Source organism: Pipistrellus hanaki (assembly GCF_964339955.1).
Source record: "Pipistrellus hanaki genome assembly, chromosome: 2".
In the NCBI taxonomy this organism is placed as follows: Eukaryota; Metazoa; Chordata; class Mammalia; order Chiroptera; family Vespertilionidae; genus Pipistrellus; species Pipistrellus hanaki.
Genome location: NC_140504.1, coordinates 54,956,329 through 54,976,363, shown reverse-complemented (window position 1 = coordinate 54,976,363; position 20,035 = coordinate 54,956,329). Strand labels below are relative to the sequence as shown.

The 20,035-nt window shown below is 47.0% G+C and overlaps 1 protein-coding gene across 1 annotated transcript in view; it reads right to left on the bottom strand.

The window, feature by feature from the left end:
* Positions 1-17,242, bottom strand: part of FSTL1 (follistatin like 1) — a 58,524-nt gene extending 41,282 nt beyond the window's left edge. The window contains exons 1-2 of the mRNA XM_084871764.1: positions 17,085-17,242; positions 16,913-16,969 (exon numbers count right to left, since the gene is read on the bottom strand). Of these exons, the coding sequence (XP_084727890.1) occupies positions 16,913-16,969; positions 17,085-17,087 (60 nt within the window). The 5' untranslated portion in view covers positions 17,088-17,242. The remainder of the gene's footprint in view (positions 1-16,912; positions 16,970-17,084) is intronic.
* Between the last annotated feature and the right edge of the window lie 2,793 nt (positions 17,243-20,035).

Sequence of the window (20,035 nt, the reverse complement as noted above, 5' to 3'; positions counted from 1 at the left end):
CCAAAAAACCTGGCGGGCAGGATCAGACTCCCCTGGAGGCTGCATGTGGCCCGCGGGCCGTAGTTTGAAGACCCCTGCACTAGTCCATGCAGCAATTCACTGAAGCAACTTAAGCAGGAAATGAAGAGCCTTCTTTTTTATCAAATGTGTAAAGAGAATTTAGAGGGGAAATTCAGTTAACTAAGCTGTAAAATGGTCATCACCATGGGGTTAAAATCCTCAACATTGGTTGTTCTTATAGGATTTTATATCATCTTCATGGTTTTTTTATTTTTTGTCTTAAAAAAAAAAAAAAAAAAAAAAGAGTGCCTAAATAGGTCATGTAACAAACATGATAAGTTTTAGTTTCTCATCATCATCCAGGGTGTATTATACATGTTCTCTTACAGGAACCAAGGAAAAACACAAGAATTCTTTTCCAATTGTATCTCCCAGAGATAAAGCTATTAACTTGGTAACTGCCTTAAACAACATGGCCCACAAGTACCTTTCTTTATTAAGAAAAAAAGTCCGAGGTGAGTACTGAATTTATTATACCCAACGTTTAGCAAAGACTTGAATGTCTGGCCTCGACTCAAAACGCTTCCCAATCTTTCTCCCTTCTAGTCTTGTCCCTCAAGAAGGGAAATTGAGAAACCCTAAAAGAACTCACACTGAAGAGGGAGTCCTTGTGCTGGGTTTTCTTTGATCATTAGCCAGCCCTCGGTGCCTTGAAGAAAATTACTCTTCTGTTGAGCATGACGCAGGCAGCAATTAATGCATAAAGTGAGAGTATTAGCCCTAAAGTAAGTAGCTAAGTCAGCAAGTCTGCTTCTCTGTGTGTGGCTGTTGGCAAGGCCAAGGCCGCACAGGAGAAGAGAGGAAAGAAAAGAAAAATGCCAAGGATAGAAGAGGAAGGGCACGGGAACAAAACAGAAATGGACATACTCCTGCAAGATGTTAGAACTCTAAGAAGCCAGTGATTTTTCTGCTTCTGATGTACTCCTATGCCTGCGCCCAACTAATTGTAGTATCATAATAATAACATATAGCGAAGACCCAAGGATGGGGATGCCCTTGGTGACGAAAAGCTGAGTGTTCTGAGTGTGAATTCTGCCTCCATCGCAAAGGCAGATTTTTGTGAGCTGGACTGGGCCCCCCTGATAGGGACCCTAAGAATGAAGGGAACTCAAGTATGTGTGAGTTTGCTCAGTTCAACAGCTTTTAGCTGCTTTAATAGAAGTTTTACACATACTCAGTTCATACTTAAGTTTAGATTGAGTCTGGAGACAGTCACCAGAAATTTTTCTGAATTGTTTTTTGAGTTCTTCATCTTTTTCTTTGGTTGCAAATGTTATGCCACAAACTTGGCTCCTTCTTCAGAACTGCAAATTCGTTTAGTTGGTCTGATGCTAACAGAGAAGCTAATGGGACATGCTAGCCCTGGAATCTGAGAGGAAAAGTATACTTCCGGTTTTTGGAATGAGGTAGGAAATGAACGAATAAAAGAAAAAATGAATAACATACATTAAGTTAATGTTCATTAGCAAGCAAACCTCACCACCACAAAAAAATAAGCACTCCTCATCAGTATTTTATATATGCCCATGCTCAGAAAGGAATCAGAATAGCATAACACCAGTCAAACACTGAACTAAGCAGTCAAATTAAGGGGAATTTAATAACCTATATACTTTTCTCCATTAGTTCCCATAGAAACTTGTTTTTGTGAGGGGAGTGCATTTGAGCTTATAGGCAGATAGTCAGGTTCTCCAAGTAGTGAAATTGAAGTCAATTAAGGAGTGAAATTTATGTGTGTGTCTGTGCATGTAATCTACCTTGGAGCACAGCCAATTTTAATTCAATTCTGACACTGTAGTAAGCAACATTGGGTGGGCTCCTACTTAGGACCAACAAACAGTCTGCACCGCGTGGCATACTGGGATAGTGGGATTTGGGAACTGGAATGCAGTTAAGGTAGCAAGCATTTAAGCAGGATGAAAACTTCTGCTCTGACCTCTGTTTGCTTACAGCCTTCACCCCAGTAAGTCACTTAATTTAACCCATGAGGTCAAGGCGGGAGAGCAGTGTTCTCAGCTGTAACAAAAGCCCTGGACTGATTCAGAGAGAAGGGCATGGGGACTCGAGAAGCAATTGCATCAATCCCCGCTCAGAAAACCCAGGATCCTGGGCAGGTAGCATGGTGGGAGAGCAATAAGGGCTCCAGAAATTAATATCAGGGGTCAGGCAACATTTTAAAAAGAAAGTGTGAACGTTTTAAAAGGTCAGAAGGAAGTCATATAAAAGCTGAAGTTGCAAACTTTGGAATTTGGGGCTGTCTTCTTTAAGAAAAAAATAAAACAAAAAATTCCTTCCCAAAGAGACCCAGCATTCTTCCTGTCTCGCCCAGTGTTGTTGAACAGCTGGTTTCTGAGGTGGAAAAATGAAGCGACTCCTTTCTACAGAGCCAACAGCATTTGAACTTCCTGGGCACAAGGGCTGTTTGGTGCCACAGCTGTACTGTTTACATTACATGCCACGCAGGCGGGAGGCAGTGAGGGACACAAAATGCCTCCTGCTTTCACTCCTCTCTTCCATTCCTGCGCCAGCTTCTCTTTCAAACTACCCCCTTCCAGACAAGAGTTCATCAAATATCCTAACTGCATTGCGTAGGATATTTTGATGATCCAACCTACATTGTCTGCCTGCTTTTGTATGGCTATGACTGCAGGGCTGGGTTTTAGAGCTCCCCTACGCTCACCCCCATGTTTTGCAGATGAGGGGTCCAGGGACTTGCCCAAGTTCACACTTCCCACGGAAGGCAGGAGGCTCGTCACCTGGGTGCGTTGGTCTCCCTGGGTCATGCACTCCAGCCCATCTCTGCCCGACCAGTCCGTGGAGGCCCGTCTGCAAATGTTATGCCACAAACTTGGCTCCTTCTTCAGAACTGCAAATTCGTTTAGTTGGTCTGATGCTAACAGAGAAGCTAATGGGACATGCTAGCCCTGGGAGGCCTCTCAGTACACTCAGTCCCAGCGTCAGGCAGCACTGCTGGTATCTTCCCAGCTCTGAACCTCTCAAGACCATGGAATCCTGACAGCCTCATACAGTGACTCACCTGCTCCTTACACAGGCCAGTCCCCGAGACAAGTTTAAGGTTAAGAAAACTGGGGAGCCGAAGCCGGTTTGGCTCAGTGGTAGAGCATCGGTCTGCGGACTGAAAGGTCCCAGGCTCGATTCTGGTCAAGGACATGTACATCGGTTGCGGGCACATCCCCGGTAGGGGGTGTGCAAGAGGCAGCTGGTCGATGTTTCTCTCTCATCGACGTTTCTAGCCCTCTATCTCTCTCCCTTCCTCCTCTCCGTGAAATATCAATAAAATATATTTTAAAAAAGAAAGAAAACTGGGGAGACAAGTGAAGAGAGGAACCCAAGTCAGCGCTGCAGAGCGGTGCAGACTGTGCCGAGAAGGCTCGGTGCCAAGCAGACACTGTCTAGACATTCACTGGCCTCTCCAGGGGGGTGTGGGGAGGAGGGGGAACAAGGCTGGAAAGCCGGCTTGCTTTTTGTTCAGCTAATGCAACACATGACCCAACCTCTGACAGGCTCCGGGCTGGGAGCTCACTGCCTAAGACATTTTTTCTTCGGGGCTGGAATTCCGCTGTGGGCTGAGAGAATTTGTGCTAATCCAGCAATCAGAGGGAAGCTGGGAATTCTTCTCTTAATTCCTGAGGAATCGCAGTTCCCAAACTAGACTGAGTTGGGCAACAGCTAAAAGTAGCACATTGGTGGGTGGGGGAAAAAAAAAAAAAAGCAGATTTAAAAAAAATATATTTTTATTGATTTCAGAGAGGAAGGGAGAGACAGATAGAAACATCAGAATCAATGAGAGAGAATCCTTGATGGGCTGCTTCCTGCTTGACCGCCACTAGAGATTAAGCCCACAACCTTGGCACGTGCCCTGACTGGGAATTGAATCATGAACCTCCCGGTTCATAGGTCGATGCTCAACCACAGAGCCATGCCAGCCGGGCAAAAGCAGATTTAAAAAAAAAAATTTCAACGTGTATCACCTTAATGAATCCATGAGGAAAATTGGCAAAAAATACAAAACTGCTTTTGACGGAGGCCTGGAATGAAAACTTTGTAAGACTGAATGATGTCAATTTATAAAATGTACAGATGGAGAAAAGACCCAGCATAGTCCAAAAAGCATCATATATCTGAGAGAAAATATTTTGTTTGGGAGCTTTGCACATCAGTTAGGAAAAAAGTGTCTCTTCTCTAGTTGGGCACACAAGTCCCGTGCCAGGCTCAACTGCCTGGTGAGCAGAGTGCAGGGAGGAGTCGGCCTCATTTGCCCCCAGAGGGCAACCTCACCCAGCAACTCAATGGAGTCTCAGACACATCTTGCAATTTGGTCCTCTTCGATGTGGAGGAGTTGTGACTGTATCGGAAGGACAAAGGGACGGCCCTTAGAGCATCGCCTACCATTATGCTACAAGGGCTCTGACACCTCGTGGGGGTCAGAGAAGCAGCTGCCTGAACCAAGTCGGGGTTAGACTATGCCCGTGTCTATGTGGCTAGAATGACCAGCCTGAAGTGTCGATCGAGGCGCTTAGCTGACATAATGGAAGAGGACTGTACAGTGTGTGTGTGTGTGTGCGTGTGTGTGTGTGTTTGAGTCCTGTTACCTAGAAAAAACGTTTTGGTTCACTTTTAAAGTCACTTTCAGAAGTTAAGACCCTGAGAATCTAGAACAGGGCATTTGCCGTGAGAGGCAAAGTCCTGAGTTTGTACCCTGGCTTTCCTATGTCCTGGGTGGCTGATTTTGAGTCACTAACTGAATCCGCTGAGTCACACTTTCTTCAAGGATAAAATTAAGATGATAATCACATCATGATCAGGTTGTAAGAGTTTAATTATTAAGGCTTTTCCCTCTCTTCCGTTGGTTGTCCTACTAACCAGCACTCGGCTTGTGGGGCACCCCTTCTTGGAGGACTCGTGGGGCACCCCCTTTTGGAAGAGTCGCTGCTGCCCGGTCCTAGCACTCACCACACTGGATCGATCTGAGCTTGACCCTGGCAGCTGCCTCCGAGGACTGCAAGCACCTTGGGAACAGAGTCTTCGTCCTCGTCACTAACTCGGTGCCTGACAGAGAACAGGCTTGTGATGCTTTTTCCTTTCCTTTCTTGAGTTACTTTAAAAAACTGACTTTGTTCCAGAAGTGTGAAGCACAATAATGCATCAGTACTCTGTGCTGCTTTCTCTCTGCATTTAATGTGAGCCTGGTGCCTGAGATGTTCCGACAGCTCCTAACGCAGCCCACACCCCCAGGGTGACCTCTCTGTAATGGTGGAGGATGAGATGGAGAAGGAGAGGGGAGAAGGAGGTGGGGAACAGGAACAGGAGAGCAGACAGCCACACAGGCAGCAGTGGAGACCCGGCTCTGGGGCCTGGGGGTGGGTGGTCACGTGAGGCTGCAGTCAGGGCTGGCCACCCCGACTCAAGGTTTGTGTGCAAAACACCGGCAGCGTTGCCGTGGCTCCAAAAGGGACAAATCCGGCCAGCTCCAGGAATACTTCCTACCCTGCTTTGAGAGGAGGTTATTTATTTTTCAAACAATGAAGGCAAAAGGTTCTATTCCTTTGCCTGGTAAAATTTTTCCAAACCCCAAATTTAGGATTTGTGCAAGAAAATGTGAAAATGAGCATACCACAAAAAATAAATAAATAAAAAATAAAAATCCAAGATATCTCATGGCTTCCTCCATATTTAAAGAGGGACATAAAAGAGAGAAAAAGCTAAATGTGGAAAAATTCTCGACGAGTTTAATTATCTTTCTTCTGTGCTTTTTCTCACTCTGCTTCCAAGTAAGTCTCTCCCTCGTTTTCCGTCTCTGGGAAGAACCTCTGCTGGCTTGCACCCATCACTGCCTGTGCACGAGGACTTAATTCTTCCCCTGGAGGAATGACAGGGCTCTGGCTTCACAGAGGAAACACTATCTAGAAATGTGAGGGCAAGATTGGCTCAGTAGAACCAAGGGTTCTGATACGAATTCTGGCCGTCAAAGCGTCCACTGAAATAAATACTCTAGTTGCATTTTTAAAAGGTGATGGTTAATCTTTAGAGAGAGTAAAAGAGGCAAGAGGAGTTCTGCAAGCCATGAGCACAAGTGTGTGTGCACGTACATACACACACACACACACACACACACCATGGCTTTGGAGCTCTTCCAATAGATAGAGATGCTACAAGAATGATAATAATAGCTAACGCTTACTGTACTCTATGTGCCAAACCACTTTCCTAATTGCTTTACATGTAATAAATAGCTTGTTTAATATTCACAAGCAACCTCTGGGTGAGATGCTCTGTGGTAAGCCCATTTTACAGATGAGGAAATAGGCCCAGAGGCTAACTAACTTCCCCAAGATGACAGGGCTGTAAGGGCAGTGCTTCACATTTGGGTAACCTAGCTTCAAGGCCTGAGTGTCAAACCATGATGCACACTTTCCCTCAAGGATAAATCATAAACAGAGTAACAACCTGAGCCAGCACACAGGTCAGACAAATACAGACAATACCAAGTAAATGCTAATGTGTAACGAGAGAATTCTCTTGCTGAAATCATGACAAAGTCAACAATATTGTCAGGCCTATTAGGGAATGGTGAGAGGCACTTCATCTCTTGCAGATGTTTGGTGTTGAGTAAAAGCTATGAGTAGAGGAAACCTTTTCCATTACGGAGTTGGACAGACAGGCAGAGAGATAGCCATTATTCCCATTTCACAGATGAGGAAAGTGAACTCAGGGAGATTACATAACTCCCACAAGGTCTCACAGCCAGATGACACCAGAATTGTAACCTGCTCCGCTACTCCTTGCTCTTCACTGAGGCTGCAGTGAGGCATCCGGTGGCTTGAGAAAGGTAATGTCAGCAAGAAAGAAGTAGAGCAGGCTTCCTAAGTCAAGGACTCTTTCATTATTTTATAATGTCCCGCTTAAAAATGAGAAGGTTCTGGCCAAAACCAGTTTGGCTCAGTGGATAGAGCGTCAGTCTGCGGACTGAAAGGTCCCAGGTTCAATTCTGGGCAAGGGCACGTACCTTGGATGCGGTCAAATCCCAATAGGGGGTGTGCAGGAGGCAGCTGGTCAATGTTTCTCTCCCATCGATGTTTCTAGCTCTCTATCCCTTCTCCCTTCCTCTCTGTAAAAAAAAAATCAATAAAATATATGTATATGTTTTTTTAAATGAAAAGGTTCTGTAACAGGGTCCATGCCAAAGATAAAAGTTGGAAACACCCAGCTATGAGACTGAGAGAAGAAAATGAAGGCAGGAACTCAGTGGAAGGCTGAGGTGACATGAACATGGGCGATCAGAGGAGAGCACCGGCACTCCAGGGACAGACACAATTTCAGAGGAAGTTCCACACAAAAAACTGCCACCTACTGGACAGACTGGCCAAGTGGTCAATGGCCCAGCAGCTCCAGAGGAGCCTCTCAAAGTCTGAGCAGGCGTCCATCCACTCCGCCTTTGTTTTCTGAGCCAGCATTAGGAGGTGAGGAAGGGTATGGAAATTTCTTTCTTTTTTTTTTTTTTTAAATATATATTTTATTGATTTTTTACAGAGAGGAAGGAAGAGAGGTAGAGAGCTAGAAACATCGATGAGAGAGAGACATCGACCAGCTGCCTCCTACACACCCCCTACCAGGGATGTGCCCGAAACCAAGGTACATGCCCTTGAGTGGAATCGAACCTGGGACCTTTCAGTCCACAGGCAGACTCTCTATCCACTGAGCCAAACCAGTTTCAGCAGAAATTTCTTCAAAGCACCATAGAGTTGGCCCGTGGACAGCCAGGTCCATTCGAGCTGCACAGTAGGTGTGGTGGCAGCAGCTCCTTCAGGACAGGGACCTGTGTGGTGTGCCTTCCAGTCCCACACCACTCTTCATAGCAGCATTGGTGCAAAGTAACTAGCATTAAAGGCTGGCACTTTCATGGGACATTAATAAATTACACTCATTTACTATGGTTGGAGGATAGAAGGAAAGACTGTGGGGAAAAAGACAAACTTCGCTTCAGACACAGGGTTTTAAATCTTGAACACAGAAACAAGTAAAGACAAGGAGGCATTTTCCCTACATCAATTCAAGCCAACATCCCGTGTCGCACACGCATATAAAATCTGGGCCTGCAACACGTCATGGCTTTTGACATGTGTCACGTGACTTACTTTGGCAACAGTTTAGTTGGTCACAAATGGTGTCCAGGACTATTGAGGGGCATTTTGACATATATTTAAGTTTGACATTCACACTTAACCCTGGGAATAGCTCATAGGTGATGGCTTCTAAATGAGCACATAAAATGTCTGTGAGGAGATTACATGGCCATCCTCCAACCACAGCAGAAAATGCTGATTTATAGATTCCATTTTGTACTCCAACTACCCAGAGAGCTTTCTATTAGCAGGTTATTGCCAGGCGGCTGTGAGTGCAGGAGCTGTTATCTGTGACAGCAGCCGCTCGGAGAGCCCCAGCGAAAGCCAGGCTTTACCCCATCAGAACAGCCAAGGAAGTTATCATCATCATCATCACATTTTTGTTGATGGCTAACATTAGAGGGCTTGCCTTACTTTAAGGTGTTCGAATCAAAATCATTTAAAGAACTTAGAAGCTTGGGCCGAGAACAAAGTGCTGTTTTATGAACATTAGCATCCATTTGTTACTCTGGTCCTAAACGCCTATTACCCCAGGTCACACAGTCCCAAACTCTGCCTTCTAAGGACCTTCATTTTGGCTAAAGATATATAGCAAGGTTGTCAAATTGAGTTGACTTTTCTAGCAGGGATGGCACATTGCAGAAGTGAACAAAACCAACTCCATCTCTGTGTCCTGAATTTCATTTCAGTTTTAAGTTTCATACTGTGACCTTTGAAGAACGTCAAGATCTTTAAAAAGCATATTAAAGCTTTCTAGCTAATGATTATGTGTTCCTTTAAAATGTAGCCAAGAATATTTTTGTTAGTAACAACCAGAATGCCGTAACAGTTAAGATAAATATAAAACTGAAAGTAGTATGGATTATCAACAATCATCTATCACAAGACCACAAGAAGGTGGGGCCCCTGGTGTCCCTTGTCTTATTAAGTGGAGAATAATCTGCAGATTGCTGAATCATCTTTTCCGCTCCGACCCAATCTTCCCATAAGTAAAATACCCTTTTATAACTATGGTCATAATCTATGGTGTTGCCTGCTTCATTTCTTGGTCTGAAGATACCTTCTCATTCTGGTGGCCATTTACACCTTTTCTCTCACATACAGGCTCACTGATGTGAGATAAAACTTGCTAATGGCTACTTAGATTAGTGCTGAGAAAGACTTTCAACCTCCTCTAGGCTCATAAGGACAGAGTTCTATGATTGATTAACAATATCTGTCAGGGGAAAGGGAGAGGGTAGAAGTGACATGCATGTCATGTTTGTGCTATCTCTGCAGGCCATTTATCTCATAGTATTAGGAGGTACTTACTTTTATTGCCTACAGTGTCTAGTAGGCACATCACACACATCTGCTGATTGATTTTGATAATTCCTCTGTTTATCTGTAGGTGGTGGAATTATGGGTAACTTTATCTTTGCTCTAGTTTTTTCTATATTCTCTAAGTTTTTATGAACATACTAGAGGCCCGGTGCACAAATTCCTGCACGGGTGGGGTGCGGCGTGGCTGGCAAGCCCCGATAGGGGTTGGGGGCAATCGAGGGCAGGGCCAGCAGGGGGGAAGGGCAGCAAGCGGTTGGCCAGCTGATCCTACCCCCTGGTCAAACTCCCAGTTGAACCCCTTCCTGGTGGAGGGGGCAATTTGCATATTAGCCATTTATTACATAGGATTTTATTTTCCTATTTTGTCAGAAAAAAACACATTAATTTTTCTTAAATAAAACAGCATATATTAGGACGGTAAATTTCTCTTGAAGAAGGAGAGGGGTCACATGAATCTTCATGCCCAAGTTGGTTTGGCTTGGTGGATAGAGCATCGGCCTGCAGACCGAAGGGTCTCAGTTCAATTCTGGTCAGGGGCACATGCCCAGGCTGTGGGCTTGATCCCCAGTAGGGTGTCTGCAGGGGGCAGTCAATCAATGGTCCTCTCTCATCATTGATACTTCTATCTCTCTCTCCCTTGTTCTCTGAAGTCAACAAAAATATGTGTTTTTTTTTGTTTTTTGTTTTTTAAAGAATCTTCATGATGGAGTTCAAGAATTTTCTAACACTTCTCTATAAATATTTACACAGTTGTGAGGATAAGGCATTGGTGTGAGGGGTGTTCTCCTTTTTAAATGAAATCAGAATCATTTGCCAGAGCCTTAAAATTTTTTTGTAAATGTAACTTTTTGTGGGACATATTGTTAATTCTTAACTCTTAAATTGCATGTGTAATAAGTTTTAAGTTCTTAGCTATCATAAATGCTGTGGTAGGCATCTTATATAGCATCCTTTTAAAAGTAATAATGACCAGGACAAAGTAGTCAAATCTAATTGTTTTAGTTTCTTTTTCTGATTTAGTTTCTCAGTATAGATTATATTAAGTTTCGAAATATCCCCTTGCAAAGTAGTAAAGTCAGCTCCCCCAAAGCTGATCCAAAGTTTGCTAAAATGAACTCATGTCAATGAAGACTATATTAACTGAATTTACTATATCTTATAGCTAACAAAAAAACACAACAACTTGGTAGTGCAAGGAGTTAAGTACATATTAAAATGCTTACAATAACATCCAAATTGCAAGTCACCTTATCAATAGGTTTAATTTCCCTTTTCAATAATTATTAAAGGTTTATAATATGAATTAAACAAATGTTACTAGGACCAGACATCAAGCGACTGGACTAACTAAACCATAATTAATGACCTTGAGTGATGAAATGTAACCTTGATCATATCTACTCACTTTTTTCACTGTAACTTTTTCTACACACCTGGACTCCCTCAGTCTTGGTTGGGTGGTGGCTACATGGGTGTAACCATAAGTATAAGTTCATTAAGACATACATTACAATTTGTGCATTGCACAAATGTAAAAGAATTCTAAAATCAAGAGAAGCTTTATGTTAATGTAAAGAAGCAAAAATAATAATACTCACAAAGATATTTGTACACCATCTAGTTATAATAATACTAAGGGCCTAGTGCACAAATTTGTGCACCTTGAAAGGAACTGTGGGCAGTGAGGCTGCAGTGGGCACAGGGGTGGCTCTTGGCCTATCCTCTGCACCCCTGCCTGGTCCCTCCCACCATGCCCCCCTTAGACCTCCTGTCTGCCATCAGCCCCTCTCCCACCTCGGCCATTCCCACATGCTGACAGCACCCACTGAAGGCGCAGAGTGATTGGGGCTGGTGCCAGCATTGGGTGCAAGCGAGGCTGGTGCCGTCAATGGGTGCAAGTGGTGGCTGCTCCCTCAATCACCCCTTAGGAGCAGGGGGAGGTGGAGAAGCCCTCAGGGGTGATTGGGGCCAACAGCTGCCTCTCCCACCTGCTGACAGCCCCAAGTGATCGGTACTAGTGCCGGGTGCCAGAAGCGGATACTAGCAGCGGCTCCAATGCTGGCAGCAGGTGAGAGCAGGGCGTCTTCAGCAGCAGGTGCGAGAAATGGCTGCTGGCCCTGACCACCCCTCATTATTTGTGAGTATTATTATTTTGTGAGTATTATTATTTGTGAGTATTATTATTTTTTCCACCTACCCCTCAGCAGGGGGAGGTGGAAAAATCCTCAAGGACAATTGGGGCTGGCAGCCACTGCTTGCACCTGCTGAAGGTGCCAATTGATCAGGACCAGTTCTGGGTGCCAGCAACAGATGTGAGCAAGGCTGGCGCTGGTAGCAGGTTTGAGTGCCTGGTAGGACCACAGCATGCAGGAGTAAAGAGATTCAGTAACCACCAGAGGCTCACCCCAATGACAGTGACAAGCGCCCCACCTTGGTCTGGCGCCCCCGCTCACCTGCTCTACCATCCCACCTCAGCTGATGCCTGCCATGTTCCACGCTCTGCCACCTGCTGCTGACACCCCTCATGTTCCTCGTGCACCTCCTGGTGGTCAGTGCACGTCATAGTGACCGGTTGTTCCACTGTTCGGTCTATTTGTATATTAGGGTTTTATATAGAGATATGTTGTATCTGCCACTTTAAAGCACTTGGCCTACCATTAGGTTATAAGCAACCTGAGAGCAGAGACCAAGTCTTCTACTTCATCCAGGACGCTGTGTGTAGGGTTTGCTCTGCCTGCAGAGGGAATAGTGACTGGTTGATGGCGAGTGAAGGGAGGCCCATACTGTTAATGACTCACCCCCAGAGAAAGAAACCAGCATCAGTCACAGATGTCAGGATACAGCACTTTAGAGAAAAGTATACATTTGACCTGCAGGACATTAATCACCTGACTTACAAAATGAACCTAACTAAGTGTAGTATTTTTTCACTCCTGTAATATCTGTGTCGTTAAGCTAACACTTTTTGTGGCTGCTAGAAATGTTATGTTCAAATGTCCAATTATTTGAAGAGGGCTGGGAAAAAGCCATGGTGACATTTCCACTTCTCCATGTGTGACCCCTGGTATTTTACTGCTCATCCTTTACTTTCTCCCTTCTCCTGGAAACACACATCTCTCTGCCTCACTGACTTTACTTCCTTCTTCAAGACATTACACCCACTGCAGCCCATGCCTCCCAATCTTCACCTCACAGCTCCTCCCAACTCATTCCTCTAAGCCTGGGACCCAAATCCAGCTTTCCAGCACCCAATCCAGAGACTTCTACGGGAACTGTAGCATGGTGCCTTTCTAAAGACATTTTCAGTGGCCAGGACTTCAATGTGCAGGGCACTTGCCCATCTGTTGTGGCAGAGTCCCTGCTATGTTTTAACATCCCAATTCCCAACAAGGGTCTTTGAAATCACTGCAAGTAGTTTATTTGCCAAAGGATAAACAAACAAGAGATTGTTTTAGTGGTTAATGTTCAAGATGGATATTAAAATCCTAGTTTTGCTACAGCTCCAAAAAAATCAAAGGATGTGGGTTAGACTCTAAGCCTGCCTGAATCGACCATTAGAATAATCCTAAAGAATATGGAGGAGTTCCCACATCAGCCAATAAAACTGAGACCCATCCTCTCAGTCAACTTCAGTCATTCTCAGTGGGAGGAAGATAAAGGAGAGGGAGCAGGCCCACACAGCCCCCTCCTAACAGAACCTAGAAGAGGGGTAACTGTGCAATTGATGGTTGAAGCACTCCCTCTGCTGTTGCCACCCCCATTCTTCATCTGTATGTGATGCTAAAGTATGTCTGCCCCAGCCCAACAGCTCTTTCCAGCACAGACTCTCAAGAGGGCCTGGGTGGGAGCTCAGGCGGCTGGGGCAGAATGTTGATGGAGGCTGCCAGAAGGAACACATTAGTGGTACCCAATGAAGACAAAGATAATGCAAGAAAGAGGAAGCAATCAAACAAGCAACCCTGAGGTGCCAAGCAAGGATCAATTTCCTTAATGAGATTTGCTAATAGATTCTTAAATCTAACTAAACTGGATTTATAGCCTGGCATTAAGATTGATAACAACCACCTTTTCCCAAGTTTGGGACACCTCTTACTATTCCAAAGGCTTGACTTCTTCAAATAGCAATGTAATTTGTCAAGCAATCATAGTTATTTATTTATTTATTTATTTATTCATTCTACTCCAGGGTATGTTTTTATTAATTTTGAGAGAGCGAAGTATCGATGTGAGAAACATTGATCAGTGCTTCCCATATGCACCCCAAACTGGAATTGAACCCTCAACCTAGATTGTGCCCCAACCTAGATCGAACCCACAACCTTTTGGTGTACAGGACAATGCTCCAACCAACTGAGCCAGAGCATGACAATCACATTTTAAAAAATTATGTTGAATTGAGTCCTTGTGCTTGTATTCAACCAAAAGGCACCAAGAAAACTTGAGCTTACTTTCTAAATTTCAGTTTTAAAAATATATATATATTTTATTGATTTTTTACAGAGAGGAAGGGAGAGAGATAATCAGAAACATCGGTGAGAAACATAGATCAGCTGCCTCCTGCATACCCCACTCTGGGGATGTGCCCACAACCAAGGTACATGCCCTTGACCGGAATCAAACCTGGGATCTTTCAGTCTGCAGGCTGACGCTCTATCCGCTGAGCCAAACTGGTTTTGGCTAAATTTCAGTTTTAAAAGGATCAACAATATTTGTACAATTTGAACCATAATGTCTACTAAAGTAGAGTCATATCAATGAAGACTGCAAACATCATCAGTTGGCTTTATGTTGTTATAGCTAACAAAGAAAAAATTTCTACTGCAAGCACTGCTAACTGCATGATAAAATGCTTAAAATAACATCCAAATTGCTAGAGTTAATTTATCTTTGTATTAATAATTAAAGTATATTAATAAAACATGGATTTTAAAATTGCTGAATGTTACTAAGGCCAGACACCAAGAGACTGGATTGGGCCCAAGCCAGTTTGGCTCAGTGGATAGAGCATTGGCCTTCAGACTGAAGGGTCCTAGGTTCGATTCCGATCAAGAGCACATGCCCAGGTTATGGGCTTGATTCCCGGTACGGGCTTTGCAGGGGGCAGCCAATCAATGATCCTCTCTCTTCAATGATGTTTCTATCTCTCTCTCCCTCTCTGAAATCAATAAAAATAAATATATATAAAAAGAGATTGGATTGGTTGAAAGATAATCCTAGATCAAACCTACTCCTCATTCCTCACATACCCTGAGTTCACAGCCTCCTTTGTACACCAACTTCCTCCGTTTTCATATCTCAGCACTTCTTGATTTTACCTTATTCCCCGTGGATTTTCTCTGGGAATTCTGTGAGAGTGCTCTCGGCTCTCCTACCTGAAGCAGGAAATTGCTGCTGGGGGAACTTCCTCTGAGAACTAAGCTTTTCCCAGCAATGCCCTGGGGGGAGGGGGTGTAACACAGGCTGCCTAGAATAGACCCTGGACCCTGGGCCACACAGCCTTGTGGAAAGAGAACCCACAGTCTCCTCACACCTCATACTAACATTCCAGTTCACAGAGCAATTTCACACACTGGCTGGCAATTCCTCCGTAAAACCAACCAGGGGTCCACCTCATCCATCAGAGGGCTGCGGCTGCCTTTTGAGGGCCCAGCAAGGGTGTTCCTCGGCCAGGCCGTAAAACCAACCAGGGGTCCACCTCATCCATCAGAGGGCTGCGGCTGCCTTTTGAGGGCCCAGCAAGGGTGTTCCTCGGCCAGGCCGAGACGTCAGCCAGGGAAGAGGGATCTTCCCTCAGATTCAAACCCTGGAAAGCAAGGCACGAGAAGCTGATGTGGAGTTCAGGATGGATTCCAAAGGTGGAAGGAGCTGTGTGCAGAGCTGTGTGACCTTGGGCGGGTTCCCTGATCTCCCCAATCTGTTTCTCCCTCTGTAAAACGGGGTAACAAAACAGCCCTTACAAGGTTGGAGAAGTTTTAAAAGAAAGGACGCACGCAGCCCAGCGTCTGCTGCACAAGCACACGGCAGGGTTGTGGTTAAGAGCATGGGGTGTGATGCTAGACTGTTTGGGTACAAATCCTACCCCTACCATCTTAGAGCACCGGATACATAACCTCTGGGACTCAGTTTCCTCATCATTAAAATGGAGTTTTATGACAACACAGAGTAGATAGCCAATACGCATTGGCTATTTTTTAATTCTTTGTTAAAATAGCCTGCTTCTAGCTCAACCAAGACTGTAGTAGTGACTTACATGAGAGTCCAATATAATGCGTGTGTGTGTGTGTGTGTGTGTGTGTGTGTTTTAATGGTAAAGACCTTGAATGCTTTTATGATTTTTTTCTGGGCCGAGTCCAGTGGTGGTGTGAAGGGTGGGGCTAAACTGTAATATGAAGGAAAAAAAAAAAAACTCGAAGAGGGAGAATAACCACCCACCAGGGAGCTATTCCTTTTGTAATGTACATTCCATTTCTTCTCCCTCATGCTTTTTAATTCCTTCCACATTTCCTGCCATAATTATCAAATGTTTGGTTTCTGACCTCACTTTTCTGGAGACGAGAGCCCAGGGAATTTAGAATTGTTTATTTTCTGTCCATAAACCTTCGAGTTAATGGAAGGGCTGGTGAGTGAAGGGTTTGTTGGTCTGTTTGTAGTGTCTCGGGAAGGTCATTGGAGTTGGGGGGGAAAAAAAAAAAAGCACACACACACATTACCAAAAAAGTGCTGAAATACTTTGGAAAAACCGAGCTCTCCAAGAGAGCTGAGCAACGGATGGGTCACCCTTGCGCAACGCTAGTTTAAGGGAAAACTGGAGATTTTAAAAAGGCCGTTATATGGTCCTGGCCTGACAATAACACAAAATCCGAGGGCGTTTTACAAAGGAAGGGGGGCGGGGAAATCAGAGAATTATAAACTTACTTTATAAAAGAGGGGGGGGGGGGGTTATTCCGCCCCAAAAGAAGAATCTCTTGGGATTTTGTGGGATTTCTGTTATCTCCCCCATCCCCTCCACCTCCCGATCCCCACAGGAGACAGACTAGAAAGGACGGATCCCCAAGTCTTCTCAAATTCCTCTTAAGTGAAGGCAAGAACTCGAGGCGCCTTTTTGAACTCGGCTGCTGCTCCGGCCGCCGCCCCCCATCCCGTCCCCTCTCCCCCTCCCCACTCCTCTCCCTCCACATCCGCCTCGCTGGGGCTCCCGCCGCCGGCCCAAACTTCTCTTCGTGCTTCTGGGGTTGAAGTTTCGCAGCAGCAGCATTCCTGAGCCGAGCGCCCCTCTCCCCGCGATCGGAGCCTCCCTCCCAGCCCCTCGCGGGGAGCATCCCGGGGCGCGCCGCCCTCCCGGGGCGCAGACCCGGCCCCGCGGGGACCCCGCGCCGCTCACCTACCTCGGCGCGCGCCCAGGACACCGCCACCAGCGCCAGCGCGAGCCAGCGAGTCCACATCTGCGGAGAGACGGGGCGAGACTGAAGGCACGGGGCCCGCCCGACCCCGAAACTTCCCGGGGTCCCGCAGGCTCGCCCCCTCCGCCCCCCACCCCCGGCGGCCCCCGGCTCTCACCATGGTCCCGTCCCGGGGTCCGGAGGCGCGGGGCAGGGCGGCGGCGGCGGCGGCGGGCTCGCTCGGGGTGGGAGCTGTGCCGATGGCCAGCCCAGAAGGAAATCCGACCTGGGCTCGCCGCCCCTTAAGACCCCTCCTTCCCCGCCGCCTGCCCCCCAGCTCCTCCCCATTCTCCTCCCCTTCTGCGGCGCGGCCCCCGCGGCTCCGGCTCCGCGCACCCCTCCCCGCGCCCCGCTCCCCCGGGCCGCTGTGCGTCCTGGCGCCGCCTGGACCTCACCCCCCCCGGATACCCCCGGGCCCCCCGGGACCTGGAGGCAGAGGCGGGGAGGGGGTGTCCCAGGGGACACTGCAACAAAGCGGAGGGTGTGTGTGTGTGTGTGTGTGTGTGTGTGTAATGGGGGGGGGGGGAGGGGAGAGAAGGGCGAAACCCCACCCCCGGGAGGGGCCTGGCGAGCTGCAGCTCCGCGGGCTGCGGGCTCCGGGTGCAGTGGTGCGCAGTGGGCGGTGCTGCTGGGGGTGGGGGGCCCGCCGGGGTGGGATGGGAGCCTGAAGGAAAAGGCGCCCTGCAGCCCAGGGAGCCGTCGCCGACCCCCACGGGGGGGGGGGGGCGGTGAGGAGGGAGGGAGGGAGAGAGACAGAGAGAGCTGAAGGTGCCCGGGGACACCCACAGCCCGGGGTCGCTGCAGCCAGGGCTCCAGGAAGTGGGCGCAGGGCCCGGAAGATCGGCGCGAGTGGGAGAGTTGCTTTGGGTTCAGCTGTGGGTTTCCTAAGGGAAAAGTGGCCGCAGCCCTGCTCTGCTGGAAAGATCCTAACTCCAGCGTCTGCTACCAGCCTCACCCCGCCGGTCCTTTCCTCCAATCCGGGACCTGTGCCCCCCCACCCCCACACACACACTCCCTCTCTTCTATCCACCCGTCCCATGTGCCCCTGTGTTCCTAACTCTGTCCTCCCAGGGACCTTCCACATTCATGCTTTCCATCCCCCCCAGCTTCCTTCCAGCGGCCTTCCCATGGTGCTGCCTCTTTGTATGGACTCCCCCAGCTCCCAGCTGCGGCCCGGTTCCTGAGAGAGCAAAGCCACTGGGCACCTTGGACTTGACATGCCCAAGGCTGAGTGAGCCCCACGTCCCACCAGCTCCGAAGCCTGCTCCGCGGCCTCTTTCAGAGTAGAGCCACGAAAAGGCTCTCCACTTCCCAGACCTGGGTTGTCACCATATCCTGGCGACTTCCCCTTTGACCTTTCCTGTGCATCTATCTCTTCACCAGCTTTCGAATTTCCATTTCCCTCGGCCAGACCTTCATCTGCTCTCCCTCTGGGCGGCTGTGTTCTGGAAACCACCTCTTGGTTGCCTGCCTTCCGCCTCCCGGTCTCCACCGAAACTCAATGCCACAATCTCACTACCTGATTTGAGCACTTTCTCATGCATTTGCCCGCTGGGAAACGGTCAGCATTCTTCTTCCCAATCAAATCCTAACGTTCTCCCTTACTTGTTCAGTCTTCTGTTACTGGGCCCACCATCGAACCTTCCTTCAGCTACTTCACCTACTCGCCATGCTCACATCAGGTCAGCCTTCTCATGGTCCTCCAGTCCTGTCATGTTCCATCTACTACCTCGTGTTGTGGTTTTAGGGGCTTCAAATAACAGCCATATTCTCCATACGTGTTCACAAGCCATTGAAATAGCCACCAGAGCTAGATGGCTGGAGAGGAAAACGTCAGCTTTGCCGCTGGTGAAAGCTGGAATGGTGACCATGGCTTTAGATTTGCATGGACAATGGACCTGCTCATCCTTCACCCCAGAATTGAATAAAATAAAACACGTTGAATGACTCCCTTAGTACCTGGATGTCGCAGGCAATGTTGGAGAATCTTCATGTGTAAAATTGGGGAGCTGGAGCCACCCAGGGCTGAGAGAGAGAGGGTTGGTGGTGCAGAAGTGCCCATTTTGTGAAAATCTGACTGTGTAAAATTGCAGTTTCACGGTTTCTGGAAAGGCAGAAAATACAAGCTTCCTAGGGCAGGCTCACTCCCCAAACCTCAGGGGTCAGAGTGACATATGATTTCCAACACACCAGTCAGATAACTCACTCCTGCTTCGCTTATATGGAAGTAAAAGAAGTAGACCCTAACCGGTTTGGCTCAGTGGATAGGGAGAGCATCGGCCTGTGGACTCAAAGGTCCCAGGTTCGATTCTGATCAAGGGCATGTATCTTGGTTGCGGGCACCATCCCCAGTAGGGGGTGTGCAGGAGGCAGTTGACCGATGTTTCTCTCTCATTGATGTTTCTAACTTTCTCTCCTTCTCCCTTCCTCTCTGTAAAAAATCAATAAAATATATGTTTTTAAAGAGTCAAGACAAAGGATACAATGCCCGCTCTGCTAGAGCAAGCCCATACTTTATATTAAAAAAAGAAGTGGGAATAACTGTCCCTCACCTCTATGCACAGGGTTTGCTCCGGCCCTCTAATAATTTACATCCTTACACATGCACTGTAACCCCCCCACCCCGCCCCTGGAATCTGGCATGATCTTTTCTCTCTTCCTCCTCCTGTCTATTCCAATTCTGCCTCTTTTTTGTTTGTTTGTTTTTTCAGGACTCAAGTAAAGTTTTATTGCTTCTCTAGCACCTTTTCTGACAGTAACTTGACATAGTAAAGAGCACAGGAGGACCCGGCATGGCTCAGTAGTTGAACGTCAACCTGTGAACCAGGAGGTCCCCATTGGATTCCAGTCAGGGCACGCAGGCTCGATTCCCAGTGTGTGGTGTGCAGGAGGCATCCCATCAATGATTCTCTCTCATCATTGATATTTCTCTCTCTCTCTCTTCCTCTCTGAAATTAATAAAAATGAATATTTTTTAAAAAGCAGATGAGGTTTGAAGCCAAACAAATCTGGCTTTTAATTTTATCACTTTAAATGATTTGAGAGTTCATAAAATTATTTCAACTCTCT